This window comes from Lutra lutra, chromosome 17 (assembly GCF_902655055.1).
Source record: "Lutra lutra chromosome 17, mLutLut1.2, whole genome shotgun sequence".
In the NCBI taxonomy this organism is placed as follows: Eukaryota; Metazoa; Chordata; class Mammalia; order Carnivora; family Mustelidae; genus Lutra; species Lutra lutra.
The window spans coordinates 53,110,643-53,128,404 of NC_062294.1; the positions used below are offsets into that span (position 1 = coordinate 53,110,643).

Sequence of the window (17,762 nt, forward strand, 5' to 3'; positions counted from 1 at the left end):
GCATTATCATGGGAAAATATCCACATTATACTAACTGAAAAAAGTCACTTCTAAAATTGTATGTGTGGGGTCGCCTGGCTGGCTGTGGGTGGAGCATGTGACTCTTGATCTAGGGGTTGTGGGTTCAAGCCCCATGTTGGGTATAGAGATTACTTAAAAAAATAAAAATCTTAAATCATGTGTGCATATACCATACAACTTCTTTTAAGATATGTCTCCAAAGGCAAAGGAAACAAAAGCGAAAATGAACTTTTGGGACTTCATCAAGATCAAAAGCTTCTGCACAGCAAAGGAAAAAGTTAACAAAACAAAGAGGCAACCCACGGAATGGGAGAAGATATTTGCAAATGACAGTACAGACAAAAGGTTGATATCCAGGATCTATAAAGAACTCCTCAAACTCAACACACACAAAACAGACAATCATATCAAAAAATGGGCAGAAGATATGAACAGACACTTCTCCAATGAAGACACACAAATGGCTATCAGACACATGAAAAAATGTTCATCATCACTAGCCATCAGGGAGATTCAAATTAAAACCACATTGAGATACCACCTTATACTAGTTAGAATGGCCAAAATTAGCAAGACAGGAAACAACATGTGTTGGAGAGGATGTGGAGAAAGGGGAACCCTCTTACACTGTTGGTGGGAATGCAAGTTGGTGCAGCCACTTTGGAAAACAGTGTGGAGATTCCTCAAGGAATTAAAAATAGAGCTTCCCTATGACCCTGCCATTGCACTACTGGGTATTTACCCCAAAGATACAGATGTAGTGAAAAGAAGGGCCATCTGTACCCCAATGTTTATAGCAGCAATGGCCACGGTCCCCAAACTGTGGAAAGAACCAAGATGCCCTTCAACGGACAAATGGATAAGGAAGATGTGGTCCATATACACTATGGAGTATTATGCCTCCATCAGAAAGGATGAATACCCAATTTTTGTAGCAACATGGACAGGACTGTTAGAGATTATGCTGAGTGAAATAAGTCAAGCAGAGAGAGTCAATTATCATATGGTTTCACTTATTTGTGGAGCATAACCAATAGCATGGAGGACAAGGGGAGATGGAGAGGAGAAGGTGTTGAGGGAAATTGGAAGTGGAGGTGAACCATGAGAGACTCTCCATTCCCTCAGCCTTCTTCCTCAGCTGCCCCAAAATTTATTAAAGCATCTATAATATTCTATATTATTTTTTAAATAGCAGAAGTGACCCAAATGTTAACAGCTATCTCTGCAGGACACTGGACTTTGGGTGAAATCTTCTGGATTTCTTGAATCTTCTAAATTTTCTATAAGAAGCATGTATTGAGTCTTATAATAATATTACTTTAAGAAGGAAATGTTATATGTGAAATGTGTTCAATCCCCATAGCTGTTCAGAGCATAGCTTCTGAGCCTGACTACCTGGGCTTGAATCTCTATACTCCACAAGCTCATAGCCATGAGGTTTTGGCCACTTCATCTCCCTGTGCTTTGGTGTCCTTACCTGTAAAATGGGACAATACAGTCCTGAACAGGTGGGATTGTTCAAAGAAAGAGAATTCATACATACCAAGGGCTTGGGACAGAACTTGGCACATAGTAAGTTACTAAAAAAATGTTTGTCATCTCATATATTTGACAGAGGAAAAAATTATGGATGTTCAGTGCTGGTAAAAATGTGGATGGCAGGGGCGCCTGGGTGGCTCAGTGGGTTAAGCCGCTGCCTTCGGCTCGGGTCATGATCTCAGGGTCCTGGGATCGAGTCCCACATGGGGCTCTCTGCTCAGCAAGAAGCCTGCTTCCCTCTCTCTCTCTCTGCCTTCCTCTCCATCTACTTGTGATCTCTCTCTGTCAAATAAATAAATAAAATCTTAAAAAAAAAATGTGGATGGCAGTCCTTGTGCCCAATTTGTCCCAGGCAGACTGGGTCCGGTCGATTTGGAAAGCAATTTGACAAAATGTTCCAGTATTCAGGAAAATCATTAGAATCGTGCTTCTCCTATTTCCATCCTGGGAATATGACTTAGAGAAATAATCTCCTGAGAAGAACAGAGGAAGCAGGTGTGGAAATACTCATTCCAACATTCATAATTGGGAAAACTGGTGAAGCACCTGTGTCAATGAGGGCCTTAGAACAAAACCCATGTGGGAGAATGGACTTGTAAATTTTACACCCCCCAGTGAAATATTATTAGCCCAAATGATGAGGAGTATGAAGTGTATGGGATTACAAAAGACAATGCTCAGGGTGTAACAGGGGCAAATCAGAGAAGCCAAAATTGTTTTACACTCTGATTACAATGAAATAAAAGAACACTTATTTTAAGATAATACTTGAAAGGGAATAAAAAAAATCAAGACCATAGGACTTCTGAGGGTGGCCAAGTTGAGGGTGAATATATTGCTTTTGTTTCATGATTAAAAATATGGATATGGGGCGCCTGGGTGGCTCAGTGGGTTAAGCCTCTGCCTTCAGCTCAGGTCGTGATCTCAGGGTTCTGGGATCGAGTCAGCAGGGAGCCTGTTCCCCACCTCCGCCTGACTCTCTGCCTACTTGTGATCTCTGTCAAATACATAAATAAAATCTTTAAAAAATATATATTGATATGGAAGACAGAGTAAAACAAAACCAGGAAGAAATACATGCAAAACGATGGGCTCTCCCTGGGCTATGTGGTTACAGGGAATCTGTATTTTATTCCATACTTCTTGATACTTTCCAAATTATCCTTTACAATAAGCATATGTTATTTTACTTAAAAATGTTTCCTGTTATAAAAGTATGTGCATTATTTTTATAATAAAATATAAACACTATGGTTTTTTTGTTTGTTGTTTTTGGGTGGTTTTTTAGAGAGAGAGAGAGAGACAGAGGGAGAGAGAGAATCTTAAGTAGATGCCACATTCAGTGCAGAGCCTGACTTAGGGCTCAATCTCATAACCCTGAGATCAAGACCTGAGCTGGAGTCAAGAGTCATACATTTAACGGACTGAGCTATCCAGGCACTACCTGCCCCCTTTTAAAATATTATGTTTTTATGATGAAAATATGATGAAAGAAAAACTTACTTTGGGGCATGAAGAAAAACAGAAAATGATGCTTAAGGCGGCAATTCCTTTATAAAGCATAAATCCTGGACTGAGAAAGATGCACAAAATAAGCCTTTAAAAATGACTGTAAATAGTGGAACATACTGTGTTTAAGCCAACTGCAGATTTGGTCATGAAATTTGTAGCTTGAAGTTTTGTAGGATACTAAAATCTAGTGTTGATGTTCAGCTACATAGACTTGTACTCTAAAGGGTTAATCTTTCCAGTTGTGATTTTTTTCTTGAATTTCCAAGCTCCAATTTAATAACTGATCGATAAATTTAAAAAGTTCACAGAGAGGCACCTGGGTGGCTCGGTGGGTTAAGCCTCTGCCTTCGGCTCAGGTCATGATCTCAGGGTCCTGGGATGGAGCCCCGCATCAGGCTCTCTGTTCGGCGGGGAGCCTGCTTCCCGCCCACCCCACCCCCACCCCTGCCTGCTTCTCTGCCTACTTGTGATTGCTCTCTGTCAAACAAATAAATAAATTCTTAAAAAAAAAAAAGTTCACAGAGACCTTGTTAAAGATGTCAGATGATGTCTCGTTCCATTTACACCACCCTCTGGGGACGCCATAAGACTGAAAAATAGGGGGGAAGCTGAGATTTTAGGAGGGAGCTCCTAAAATGATCAGAAGGTGTCCCAGCAGGTGATCAATGGCACCAGCTCCTTGTAGGAAACAGAGAAGCAACTCTCTCTCACAGTATACCGTGTTAGGTTTCCTCTCTGGGAGGAAGTTACTGGTGCTGATGAAGGCTGCACTGAACCCAGCATCAGAATCGCCCACCTGCTAATTTCTTAGGCTTTCTGGTCAGCGAGAGTTCTCGGAATATCAGCAAGCTGTGTGCTCCATGCAAAGGCTTTCTCAAAATCGTTGCAGACGTAGGTGCTGTGCATAGTGTGAAGCCTCCGGTGTTCAGTCAGGTGTGAACTCCAGCTGAAATCCTCCCCACATTCCTTACACACATAGCGTTTTCCACCCACGTGAACCTTCTGGTGTTGAATAAGGTGTGAAATCTGGGTGTAGGTTTTTCCACAGTTGTTACATTTATAGGGCTTCTCTCCGGTATGGGTCCTTTGATGCTGAATAAGGTGGATGCTCTGGTTGAAGGCTTTCCCGCATTCCTTACAGGCATAAGGTTTCTCGCCAGTGTGAATTCTCTGATGTTGGGTGAGGGAGGAGTTGTGACTGAATGTTTTCCCACATTCTCTGCACTTGTAGGGTTTCTCGCCTGTGTGGATTTTCTGATGCTCGATAAGGTGGGTGCTCCGGCTGAAGGCTTTCCCACAGTCGCTGCACTCATAAGGCTTCTCTCCAGTGTGAATCCTCTGGTGTTGGATGAGGTGGGAAATCTGGGTATAGGACTTCCCGCAAACTTTACACTCATAAGGCTTCTCCCCAGTGTGAATCCTCTGGTGGCGGATGAGCGAAGAGTTCTGGCTGAAGGTTTTTCCACATTCGTTACATTTGTAGGGCTTCTCACCAGTGTGAATTGTCTGGTGTTGTGTGAAGGACGAGGTGTGACTGAAAGCCTTTCCACATTCATTACATATATAGGGTTTTTCTCCCATGTGAACACTCTGGTGCCTCATGAGGTGGGAAATCTGTGTATAAGCCTTCCCACACTCGTTACACTCATAGGGTTTCTCACCAGTGTGAATTCTCTGATGCTGAGTCAGGGATGAACTGTGGCTGAAGGCCTTGCCACACTCGGAGCACTCATAGGGTTTCTCTCCCGTGTGAACTCGCTGGTGCTGGGAGAGGGATGAGCTGTGGCTGAAGGTTTTCCCACACTCGTTACATTTGTAGGGTTTCTCTCCGGTGTGGATGGTCTGGTGCTGAGTCAAGGAGGAAGTGTGACAGAAGGCTTTGCCACACTCAGCACATTTGTAGGGCTTCTCTCCTGTGTGGATTTTCTGGTGGCGGGTGAGGTGGGACACCTGTGAGTAGAACTTCCCGCACTGGTCGCATTTATAGGGTTTTTCCCCAGTATGGCACCGCTGGTGTTTAATGAGGGAGGAGCTCTGGGTGAAAGCCTTCCCACATTCCTTGCATTTGTATGGCTTCTCTCCAGTGTGGATCCTCTGATGCTCAGTAAGCGATGAGCTCTGAGTGAAGGTCTTGCCGCACTCACCGCACATGTAGGGCTTCTCTCCCGTGTGTATGATGTGGTGCTGAATGAAATATGAGCTGTTGCTGAATGCCTTCCCGCAATCATTGCACTTGTAGGGTTTCTCTCCTGTGTGAATCCTCTGGTGCAGAATATAGTCTGAATGATAAATGAAGGTTTTCCCACATTCTACGCAGTTAAATGGCTTCTTTTCTATGAAGGTCCTTTGGCATTTCAGGATCTTTCTTGGTCCATTCCTCTTCCGAGTTCTCTCTCCCACCAGCCCTCTTTGCTTCTTGATGAAGGCTGAGGTCTGTCTGAAGCTCTGCCCCAGCTCGAGACACCCCATGTCTCTCTCCCCACAGATGGTTTCCTTGCGAGGAGCAAACAAACACCTCAAACGCCTCTCTTGCTTTCCCTGGTCCTCCAACTGACAGCTCCAGGCCCAGGATCCTCCCAGCCTGGCATCTCCAAGCACTACCCTTAAAACCCCCTCCTTCTTTCCCACAGGGGAAGTAGCCTCTTCAGAAACGCTCTCTCTCAGAAGTGTCTCCTGAGGTGTTGCAGAGCTGGTATCCAAGGCTGAAAGACATGGAAAATGTGACTATCATCTGCATCGGACCAAGGACACTGATTAAGTTGAACTGACACTGGAAAACTTTAAAAGGCAAGTTTCAAAGTTTAGGTAGCTCTTTCAAAAGGCAGGAGAGATTTGTGTTGTGACATGGAAGGATGGCTTCCAAATATCCTAAAAATAAAAATATGGTTTTTTAAAAACTTTTTTACCTATTTATTTGAGAGAGTGAGCGAGCAAGGGCATGAGCATGGGGAGCAGCAGAGGGAAAGGAAGAAGCAGACTCCCCCGCTGAGCAGAGAGCTTGATGTAGAGCTCGATCCTGGGATCATGACATGAGCAAAAGACACCTAACCAACTGAGCCACCTAGGCACCCCCACCAAGTTGGAGCATTTTGAACTTATTATTATTAACTTTTTTTTTAAAGATTTTATTTATTTATTTGACAGAGAGATAGATCACAAGTAGGCAGAGAGGCAGTCAGAGAGAGAGGAGGAAGCAGGCTCCCCACTGAGCAGAGAGCCCGATGCGGGCCTCGATCCCAGGACCCCGGGATCACGACCTGAGCCGAAGGCAGAGGCTTTAACCCACTGAGCCACCCAGGCGCCCTATTATTAACTTTTTTATTGTGGTAAAATACATACAACATAAAATGTGACACTTAGATCATTTTTAGGCGTGCTGTTGGGTTGCATGTGTGCACTCACGCTAGGGTACAATCATCACCACCACCATCACCACCATCCACCTCCAGAACCTTTTCATCTTCCCAGACTGAAACAGTGTACTCATTAAAAACTAACGCCCGCTGCTCCTTCCCCAGCCCCTGGGCACCACCATTCAACTCTGGCTCAATGAATTTGCCTCCTCTAGGCACCTCATGTAAGTAAGCCAGACACAAAATGACAATACTTGTCATTTTGTGTCTGGCTTATTTAATTTAGCATCATGTCCTCAAGATTTTTCATGTTGTTATTATTTAGTTTTGTAATTAAAAAAAGGTGGGGGGCTCAGTTGGTTAAGTGTCTGCCTTCGGCTCAGGTCCCGATCCCAGGGTCCTGGGATCACGCCCTGCATTGGGCTCCCTGCTTGGCAGAAATCCTGCTTCTCCCTCTACCACTCCTCCTGCTTGTGTTCTCTCTCGCTGTGTTTCTCTCTGTCAAATAAATAAATAAAATCTTTTAAAAAATATAGTAAAGCTTTGGGGTAAAATGAGAAAAGTAAATTTTTTTGAGAGAGAAGCAGCATTATGGGGAGAGTTTCATTTCCTGCCTTATTCTTATTTAGATTTTCAAAGTTTCTGTGATGAACACACATAACTTTAATTTGATCAAGAGATATTAATAAATAGGGTGCCCGGGTGGCTCAGTCAGTTAAGTGTCTGCCTTTGGCACAGGTCACGATCTCAGGGTCCTGGGATTGAGCCCTGTGTCAGGCTCCCCACTCAGCAGGGAGTCTTCTTGTTCCTCTGCCCCTTTCCCTGCTTGTTCTAGCTCTCAAATAAATAAAACCTTTTTAAAAAAAGGTCAATAAATATTAAATGTGTGTGAGGCTTTTACAGCACAATATTGCAATTTGGAGAAAGGGAAGTATAGAGAAGAGATGATAAGCAGGAAGCATATCCATGTGGGATTTGTTGAAGGGGATGGATTTTTTGATGCTAGTAGATCTGTTCTTGGGACCCCTATTAATTGCAAATCTGTTCTTGGGACCCCTATTAATTGCAAAACTGTGCTAACCACAGTGCTAGGGTTTGCTGTCAGGGGTACTAGGGAGCCATGGGAGGGCTGTGAGTAGGGGAGGAGTGGGATTAGCTCCGGGTGTGGAAAAACCCCTCTCAGGCTGTATGAGATGAACGGGGGGCTGGGAGGTGAGGGAGGAGGCTGGGCTGAGGGTCCGGCCAAGGGAATCTGAGGCCTGAGCCAGGGCTGTGGGAGACAGCACAGCAGTCTGGGAAAAGTTAGGGGCAGGAGGGCAGCCCTGGGGACCAATGGGCTGTGGTGAAGGGGAAGGAGGGGGCAAATCTCACCCCACAACATGGTGGACAGTGATGGAAACAAAGAAGCTCCAACCCCCTCCCCTCATGGAGTTTGTGGGCCAGTGGGGGGCAAACATCTGGACTCCTGTCCCCCAGCATGTCCAGTGGGGTCCCACTTTTGGGTCCCTACACAGATGATTCCCGATAAAGAATCACCGATCATCATTGTAGCCTATTCTGACCAGGGGGGTTACCATGTGCCAGGTGCTGGGCTATACTTTTATGTGTTCATTCATTCATCTTTCCTAACCCGGGGTACTATTACTGACCTCATTTTGCAGGGAAGGAAATCAAGGCACAGAGGGGCTAAATGACCTGCCTGAAGATCACAGAGCCAGGAAGTTCTGGAGCTGAGATTTGAGCCCACTGCCCACGACTATGGCTGCGTGTGACGCTGCCTCATTCTTGTCACTGGTCCAGACAGACAGGGTAGGCAGATGGCTCACATCTGCTGGATGAACTCACCCACCTGGACAGGCAGCTAGCTCGGCTTCCCTCTTCTCCATTCTGGGCTCCTCCCCTCGCTCCAGACGGGATATCACGTCAGGTTTGGACCCAGGAGGCCTGGCCCCTGGAAAAGATACCAGATTTGGCCATGGCTGGAAGTCATCAGGAGGCCTCAGAGCTCAGCCCCAGGCCCTGGGTCTGCAGGGGAGCTGTATACATTGGGTGCCTAATGATGAGAAACTCTAATGTTCCAGGCATGTGGGCGGCTCAGTCGGTTAAGTGTCTGACTCTGGGTTTCAGCTCAGATCGTGATCTCAGCGTCCGGGCTCCACTGGGAAGTCTGCTTGAGATTCTTCCTCTCTCCCTCTCCTTCTGTCCCTCCCTCCACTCGCAGTCTCACTCTCTCTAAAATCCATCCATCCATCAATCAATCAATCTTTGGTTCTGCGCTGTTCAAGCTGAGTGTGAGGTACACACTGAACTTTAAAGACTGACTTACCAAGGAGAAAAATAGAAAAATATCATCAATAATTGGCACATTGAGGGCGCCTGGGTGGCTCAGTGGGTTAAGCCGCTGCCTTCGGCTCAGGTCATGATCTCAGGGTCCTGGGATCGAGTCCCGCATCGGGCTCTCTGCTCAGCGGGAAGCCTGCTTCCCTCTCTCTCTCTCTCTGCCTGCCTCTCCGTCTACTTGTGATCTCTCTCTGTCAAATAAATAAATAAAATCTTTAAAAAAAAATAATTGGCACATTGATTATCATCTCAACAGGTGTCAAAATGACCATCTTTTGGATGGGCCGGGTACAAGAAAATACATCCCTAAAATTAATCTCATCTCTTTCTATCTCTTTTTTTATGCCTGCTGTCTTTGAGACCACACTGACTTCCCTTTTCCCAGAGTGGGTTGAACAGGGCTCTCCCAAAATTTTGTCCACAGAAACTGCAGAATGTGACCCTACTCGGAAACAGGGGCTTTGCAGCTGTAATTAGTGATGAGGTCCTCTGGGAGCAGGTTGGGCCCTGAGTCCAAAGATCGGTGTCCTTGTTTGAAGAGGAGAGACACACAGACACACGTGGAGGGAAAAGGTCATGTGAAGATGGAGGCCAAGACTGGGGTGAGGGGGTACAGGGCAAGGAACAGCAAGGGCCGCCAGGAGCCTCCAGAAGCTGCATCCAGGAAGGACTCTGGCCTGGACCCTCCAGAGGGAGCAGGGCCCTGACCACAGCTGGATTTTGCACTTCTGGCCTCTGAACTGTGAAGAAATATATTTCTGCAGGGGACAGGCAAAAGCAACCTCACTCTTTACACCTAACTTGTGCAGAAAAGGGGTCACACAGCAGGCTTTCCTTGGAAAGGCCTGCTCACAAGGCAGCCTGCGGCCGGTGTCTGGGCAGCTGGGTTTCAGGAGGGTTCTCAGTGTTCCCTGACCGACAGGAGGGCTCCCCGTGCCCAAGCTGCTGGGTGCACAGCATGGTTTCTGCTGAACCCCTGCTTTCCTTTGGGGAGTCTAGAGTTTGGCCGCTGACGTGACAGGACCTCAGTGAAAACCCTGGGTGCTGACGGGGAAGGGTGGGGGTGGGAGGTTTCTAACGAGCGTCCCCTGGTGGACAACACCTCACACGTACTATCACATCCTGCTGGATGTTCTATGTGACTCTTTGGGGAGGGGACTCTGCCTGGTCTCCCCCAGACATCGCCCCACATGGCTTATCTCTTAGCTGACTGCGCTCGGTGTCCTTTCGCTGCAGTGTGAGTACAACTGAGGCCTGGGGGGGGCCTCCCTCCTCAAGTGCCCAAACCTGGGGGCTTTCCTGGGGTCCCTGATGCAGAAGTTTAAGCCGGTTTTTGGTGAGTTGTCCAGTGAAAGTGTGTGAGTGAGGACGGCTGAGGAAGGAGCTTCAAAGCACCAGAGCTTACAGGGAAAAGGCCAGATAGAAGAATCAGAAAAAGAAGTTGAGGAGAGATGGAGGTGGCCAGACAGATAGCTGAAGAGGCCAGAGTGGGTCAGGGCGGGGCTGCAGGGACAGAGAGGAGGGGATGGGCAGAGATTGTTGGGAGGCAGAGAGGATGTGGGGGGCTGTTGAGGAGGGGGTAGGGAGGAGCAAGGATGGGGCTGGGGGTGTCTGGTCTGGGGGCAGGGGGCCCAGAGGAGGAGGAACAGGACAGCATGGAGATGCGGAGCTCAGGGTGAGGGTAACAAATGTGAAGGCCGTTGACGGGGCGCAGTAGGTGGGTGGGTGGACAACACAGGACTAGGGAGACATATTTGGCGAACAGCATTTCTGTGCCTTCGAAAGATGGAGACAGATGACTGGAGGACATCCAAGGATGCATCTGGAGTCTGAGGTTCTAGAACATGCATTGCAGGGAAAGCCTGAGGTCACCACACATGGAAAGGGAAGAAGAGAAAGTGGGGGCACAGGCTGAGGATTTTTTAGGACAGGCAGAGGACTTGGGGCCCTGGGGGACACAGGGACTTTAGGAGAAGCGGCGGAGAGACAGAGGGACAGACAGGCGCCAGGCAGGGGCGACCAGTGAGAAGAGCAGAGAAGGCACCCCATGACCTCAGCAAATGCCCACTGTTGAGCAGTGAGTGAGAACAAAAGAGATGAGAGCAGAAGGGGGGCCATCACCCCTCTTCCTGGGAAGGCAGGGGCAGGGCCTCACCCAGGGAAAGAAGGTTCCGGTAGTTCTCCAGCATCACATCCCGGTACAGCTCCCTCTGGCCAGGCCCCAGCTGGCCCCACTCCTCCAGGGTGAAGTCCACAGCCACATCCTTGAAGGTCAATGATTCCTGCAAGGGCCAATTTTACATGGTGGAGGGGCACATCCTTCTAGAACTCTGGGCCCAGAGAGGTCATGGGTCAAGAGCCTACCATTGCTAGTGGTTCAACCAGCTCTAACATTTCAGGCTGGAACATATGGACTCAGTAGGTTTGAGAAAACTGAATTAAAATGGCCCACAGGAATGTAGAAGATCTGGGGCAGCTACTAGCCCAGAGGTTCCTTGGCAGAAGGTGGAGAAAGCTCCCTTTTGCGTGACTCTTTACTGCCATCTGTTGGAAAGTCTTTATAATATGCCAATTATTTTAGTAAGTCATTGTTTACTGCCATCTGCATGAAAACCACCATTATGTACCAGTGTATGAGGTATATGATGTGAATCCCGCCACTGAGATGAGGCACCCTTGTGCAGTGCACAACCTGCACACCTGTATATGAACATCCCTAAGAAACACTTTTTTAAAAATCAAGACATGTGTGCAAGAGTGATAACTAAGTGGCACTCCATCCCAGACCTGCACTGGGATCCCAATCCCCATCCCTGACTCCAAGGATAAGGCTCCAGAGTGAAGCAAAACCATCCACTTTCCACCTCTCCTGGCAACTCAAAGTCCGCTGAGCATTAGAGTGGTTTTTAGACCAGGTCATAAAGTCCCAGCTCAGGGCATCCTGCCCTTCCTTCTCTCCTCCTCCCAGCACTTCCCAGGCCCAGAGCCCCTCCCGCCATAGTCTCTTCCCCATGCCTGGGGGGGTGGGGTCGAGAAATCTTCAGCCAATAGGCAGAAATGCAAATGGCCCTCTGGGGTCCACAAAATCATCCTGGGGATGGGAAAGCCCGAACTCACCTGGTCCTCAGCCATCAGGGTCCTGTGCCCCTTGCAGCGTCCTGGGCATGTGTCTCCAGGAGAAAAGACCAGGCCTGAGTCTGCAGAGCTGGAGGAGGAGACTGGAGCACAGAGGGGGTCAGTTCTGGCCCAGACAGACAGACAGATAAACATTTTCCCAAAGATGCCTCATAACAGAGGGGACCCTCCATACTAAGAACCGCTAGCAATCAGGCACCTCGGCTCACTGCACCCACATAATAGCTCCAAAAGACGACACTAGAATTATCCCGAGAGAAGGAAATTAGAAGAACAAGAGGTCAACGCCCTTGCTCAAGGTCAGAGGTTTCAAGTGTCAGACTGGGACTCACACCCAGAAGTCTGGCTGCAGAGCTAAGCCATCTTTTTATTCTTACTCTTTTTTCCTTGTGGTTAAATGCATATAACATGTAACATAACATCTTAACCACTTCATTTTTCAAAAAAAGATTTTATTTATTTATTTGTCGGAGAGAAAGCAGAACCAGGAGGAGCAACACGCAGAGGGAGAAGCAGGCACCCCGCTGAGCAAGGAGCCCGATGCAGGACTCAATCCCAAGACCCCAGGATTGGGACCTGAGCCAAAGGCAGACACTTAACCAACTGAGCCACTCAGGTGTCCCCACTTTAATCACTTTAAATGACACAGTTCAGTGGCATTTAGGATGTTCACAATGTTGTGCAACCATCACTACAATCTGGTTCCAGAACATTTTCACCATTGCCCTAAAAGGAAACGTTAACCAGTCACTCCCAAATCTCCCTGTTCTGTCCCAGCCCTCCAATGCCAGCCCCTGAAAACTACTCATCTTTCTTTCTTTTTTAAAAAAGATTTATTTATTTTACAGTGGGGGTAGAGGGAGAGGGACAGAGTCCTAAGCAGACTCTGCACTGAGAGCGCAGAGCTCAATCCCATGACCCTGAGATCACCACCTGAGCCGAAACCAATCACTTAACTGACTGTGCCACCCAGGCACCCCTCATCTTTCTTTTTTTTTTTTAAAGGATTTTATTTATTTATTTGACAGAGAGAGAGATCACAAGTAGGCGGAGAGGCAGGCAGAGAGAGAGAGCGAAGCAGGCTCCCCACCGAGCAGAGATCCCAATGCGGGGCTCGATCCCAGGACTCCGAGATCATGACCTGAGCCGAAGGCAGAGGCTTTAACCCACTGAGCCACCCAGGTGCCCCTCATCTTTCTGTCTTAATGGATTTGCCTATTATGGACCTTTCCTATGAATGGAATCATATAATATGTGGCTTTTTGTATTCGGCCTCTTTCATTTAGCATACTGTGTTCCAGATTCATTCATGTTGCACCACGTATCGAGTTTTCATTCCTTTTTTTTTTTTAAAGATTTTATTTATTTATTTGACAGAGAGAGATCACAAGTAGGCAGAGAGGCAGGCGCAGAGAGAGGAGGTAGCAGGCTCCCTGCCAAGCAGAGAGCCCGATGCGGAATTCGATCCCAGGACCCTGAGATCATGACCTGAGCTGAAGGCAGAGGCTTAACCCACTGAGCCACCCAGGCGCCCAAGTTTTCATTCCTTTTTATGGCTGAATAGTATTCTGTGGCATGGATCTACCCTTTTTTGCAGAGCTCGTTCTTTAAGAAAAAAAAAAAAAGGTGTAGAGTCCAATGAGGTTCTTGAACTCATGACCCTGAGATCAAGACCTGAGCTGAGATCAAGACTCCCAGTGAGCCACTCAGGTGCCCCTACAGAGCTCCTTCTATCTGCCTTACAAATCCAGCATAAGGATCCTGATCTCTCTTAAGATGTTGTTTGAAGGAATGTCCCACCTGTTGAAATAAAGTTTAAAAGTCCCTGCAAAAAAAACCTCCCAAAAAACAAAAAAACTCTGCCAAAGAAGAATTGGTGTTTGGACTATGGTCACTTCTGTTCATTCATCAGATATGCTGAGACTCATGTGAGAGTGACAGGCTCATCTGAGGACAGAATAACAAGCGAGATGAGGCTCTGCCCTAAAGGGGCTCCCCACCTGGTGGGGGGGACAGGCCTGGATATAGGCCAGATGGTTGGTGGAGCAATGGCCCCACTCTTGTATCTTGTGCGATGAACCTGTGATGTGATTAAGTTAAGTGCCTCTAGATAGGAAGATTATCCTGGATTATCTGGTGGGGCCTAAATGCAATCATAAGTGTCCTTAGAAGAGGGAGGCAGGGAGGTATTTGACCGGGAGGAGAAGGCCAAGTGAGGGAAGTAAAGAGGAGCAGAGTCAGACAGAGAAGACACTGTCTCTCTGGCTTTGAAGGTGGAGGAAGAGGCCTCATCTAAGAAACAAGCAGCTTCTAGAAGCTGCGGGAATATGGCAAGGAAACGGATTGTCCCCTAGAGCCCACAAGGGAGCACCACTCTGTTGACACCTTGATTTCAGCATGGTAAAACCCACTGCAGACTTCTGACCTCCCGAACTGTAAGAGAACACATTCGTGCCATTTAAAGCCACCAAGTTTGTGATCACTTGTTACAGCAGCAACAGGAAACTAAAACAGCCGAGAAATAAGACGCAGCCTCGCACCTGTTTCCAGTTACAGAGGAACGCCAGCAGCTGAAGGCTGAAACCAGTGGGCGAAATTCTGATGAGGAAATGAGAAGCCAAGTCCTACAGACACTCCCCCCATGTCCTCGCAAGTTACTTAATAATCACAAAAAGAAGGTAACTTTAGAGCAGAGACGCCTGGCGGACACCACCGCAGCCAAGTGACCAAGACGCACATGACCTGTGATGGGCAAACATGAGGGGCTCCTGCTCTGATGAGGACACAGCATCGCCCCGAATTTAGGTATTCCCGCCAAACCTAAGTCTAATCATGAGGAAACACCGAACAAATCCAGACCAAGGGACATTCTAGAAGTACCTGGTCTGTAATCTTCAGAATTGCCAAGATCATCAAAATCAAAGAAAGACTGGGGAACTGCATCTGATTCACGGAGACTAAAGGGCCCTAACAACTTACGCAGTGTGTGGTGTGGGCTTTGCTTTTGCCATTAAGTACATTACTGGGACAGTTAGCAAAATTTGAGGGTCTGCAGATTAGCTAATAGTTTTTATCGATGTTACTGTCCTGCTGTGTGATCATGGTGCTGTGGTCTTGGAAGATAATGGCTCTGTTTTTAGAAACAAACACAGACTCGGAAGAGGGGCGCCCAGATACACAGAAAGAGGGACTGAACGGGGTTTGGGATGGTCGGGGGAGAACACAGAGCGATTAGAGACCCAGAGAAAGGGTGGCATGCTCAGGATAAGGACAGAGACGAGGGCGTGACTTGCAGAGTACGCGGTGGGCTTTCAGGTCAAACACTCCAGGCCGACCACTGGGACCTGCGAGAAGCCGCGTAGTCTGTTTCTTCACCAGAAGTATGGAAACGCACAGTCTCCCTCCTGGGAGACCGCACAGTTCCGCGCTCGCTGACTCCTGGCAAACAGCAGGAGCCCAATTCCTGCACGCTGAGATCCTCGGTGTGGCAGCGGCGCTCTGGGGCCGCCTCGCGAGAGATAGGAGGGGGCGGGATACCGCCCACAGCACGCCCCCAGGCAAGACTCGGGCCCGCCGCCCTGAGCACCCACCAGCCTGTCCCGCTCGGCCGACACCCACCCGCTCCAGCTCCCGGCAGCTAGGTCGGGACTCACCTGAGCGCCCCGCGGGTTGCGGAGGGTGGCCAGGCCTTCCCTCCCTCTGGCGGGCCGCGGAATGCGCCTGCGCGGTAGTTGTATCGGTACTATCAAACCCGGGTTCTTTAAACGCGACTTCGCAGCTGGACTACATTTTCCAGAAGTCATAGCGGGCTCACGCTCCTCCTGGCCTCAGGTCTCTAAAGCGGGGGAATGTTGGGAAATGGAGTCCGGGAGAACGATGTGGGGCAGGAGGGAACCTGGTATTGAGAAATGTCTGGCTGTACTGACACAGCGAATACACCCATTTTAGCCAGTCTTTTCGCTGCCCTTCACAGGAGGGGACATCATAGCCCATTTAACCCATCTAACAAAGTTACCCCTGTGGTTGAAGTACACAGGACACAAAGAAGTTGGCCCCATCTAAACTGATGGTGAATGAGTTGAGCCTCTGTCGCTTAATTACTTGCTATCCAGGGGAATCCGCTTCCTGTTTGCCTCAGTTTCACCACCTCTTAAAGGGTGGTGTGGTAAGGGAAACAGACCCCTGTAGTGGGAGCTGGGAGATATATGTCCAGGAATGCAAGGATGGTTTGATATTGGGCTATCACAGAATTTGCTAATTGATATATCAAAGTAATACCATCACATCCATGGCTATGAAAAGGGTTTTGAGAACCTCCAGTAATAAGCCATGTCTACATAAACTTAATATATTTAAGAAGAGGCCCATCTTGGGGCGCCTGGGTGGCTAGGCGGGTTAAAGCCTCTGCCTTCGGCTCAGGTCATGATCCCAGGGTCCAGGGATCGAGCCCCGCATCGGGCTCTCTGCTCATCAGGGAGTCTGCTTCTCCCTCTCTCTCTCTGCTTGCCTCTATGCCTACTTGTGATCTCTGTCAAACAAATAAAATCTTAAAAAAATAGGCCCATCTTGAATAGTAATGACAATAATTTTATTTATTAGAGAGAGGGAGGACTAGTGGAGGGCGGTGGGGGGGCAGAGGGAGAGGGAGAAGCAGAACCCCTACTGAGCAGGGAGCCCAATCCAGGCCCCATCGCAGGACCTTGAGATCATGATTTGAGCCAAAGGCAGATGCTTAACCAACTGAGCCACCCAGGTGCCTCAATAATGACAACAATCTTAAGGAGTTACTTGCCTCTCCCTTGTTTTTAATTATATGCATATCATTAAAACCCCAAATCAGGCTTAATGCTAAAAACCAAAAGATTCACCATTAAAGTCAGAACAAACTGTCAGTCCAAACAAAACAAACTGTCTAGCATGGCCACTTTTGGAAGAACTATCAATATAGTTAGACAAGAGAAAGAAAAGTTATCATTGGAATGGAGAAATCTGGGTTTTCATCCTTCTTTAAATGTGATATGATTTTTATCTTGGAAATCAGAGAATCAAAAGAAACACTAAAATAAACCACAAGATAATTATATAAAATTACTGGGTACAAGATTAATAAAATCCCATAGGTTTTTGGTTTTCAAAGAAGAATGATGAAAAATATAATGAAAAGGGGGGCTATTTGGATTTTAGTGCCATATTTGCCCTATAGATTGTAATCTCTTTGTGATCTGGGGCAGTTCTCTTCCACTGTCTACGAGGTTTTCTTCTCTGTAACCCCTCATTGGGGTAATGTGAGGCAGATAGCTCTTCTTCAAAGCCTTTCCCCTACTTTCTCTGCACACAACTAGACTACATTTTCCAGCCTCCCTTGTAATCTGGGGTGGTCACATTACTAAGTTCTAGCCAATGAAATGAGAGAAGTGAACATGCATGCCATACCCAGACCTGGCCCATTGAAACTTCTCACTTGTCACCTCCCACAGTCTTTTCCCTTCTGTGGCTGTAGATGAAGACTATGACCCTGGAAGTCCTATACTGAAAATGGAAGGAGCCTAACTCCCTGAATTGTTACTGGGGTGGGGGGCAACCCCAATCAGAAACCAAATAACAAAAAGTTATTTTCAGTTATATGAACTCAGGGGATTGATTAAATAAACAATGGTATATCCGGCCTATGAAACGTTATCGATCCTGAAGTAATTATGATCAGGACACAATAACATGGGGGAAATAGTTACGAATGAACATTAAAAGAAGAAAAATCACAAAGTTATGTATCTTTCATGTTTATAAAGATGTAAAATCTATGTATACACATGAGTAAAACCTAGATGAACCACTGTCAAATCGAAAAAGACCAGCTGTCAC

At 47.4% G+C, this 17,762-nt stretch overlaps 1 protein-coding gene across 1 annotated transcript in view; it reads right to left on the reverse strand.

Annotated features, from left to right (window-relative positions):
• Window positions 1-3,522: 3,522 nt before the first annotated feature.
• The window catches only part of LOC125088561 (zinc finger protein 665-like), a 29,725-nt gene continuing 15,485 nt past the window's right edge, over window positions 3,523-17,762 (reverse strand). The window contains 6 exon segments of the mRNA XM_047709766.1: window positions 3,523-5,774; window positions 8,275-8,376; window positions 10,921-11,047; window positions 11,883-11,908; window positions 11,911-12,006; window positions 15,554-15,678. Of these exon segments, the coding sequence (XP_047565722.1) occupies window positions 3,880-5,774; window positions 8,275-8,376; window positions 10,921-11,047; window positions 11,883-11,908; window positions 11,911-12,006; window positions 15,554-15,678 (2,371 nt within the window). The 3' untranslated portion in view covers window positions 3,523-3,879.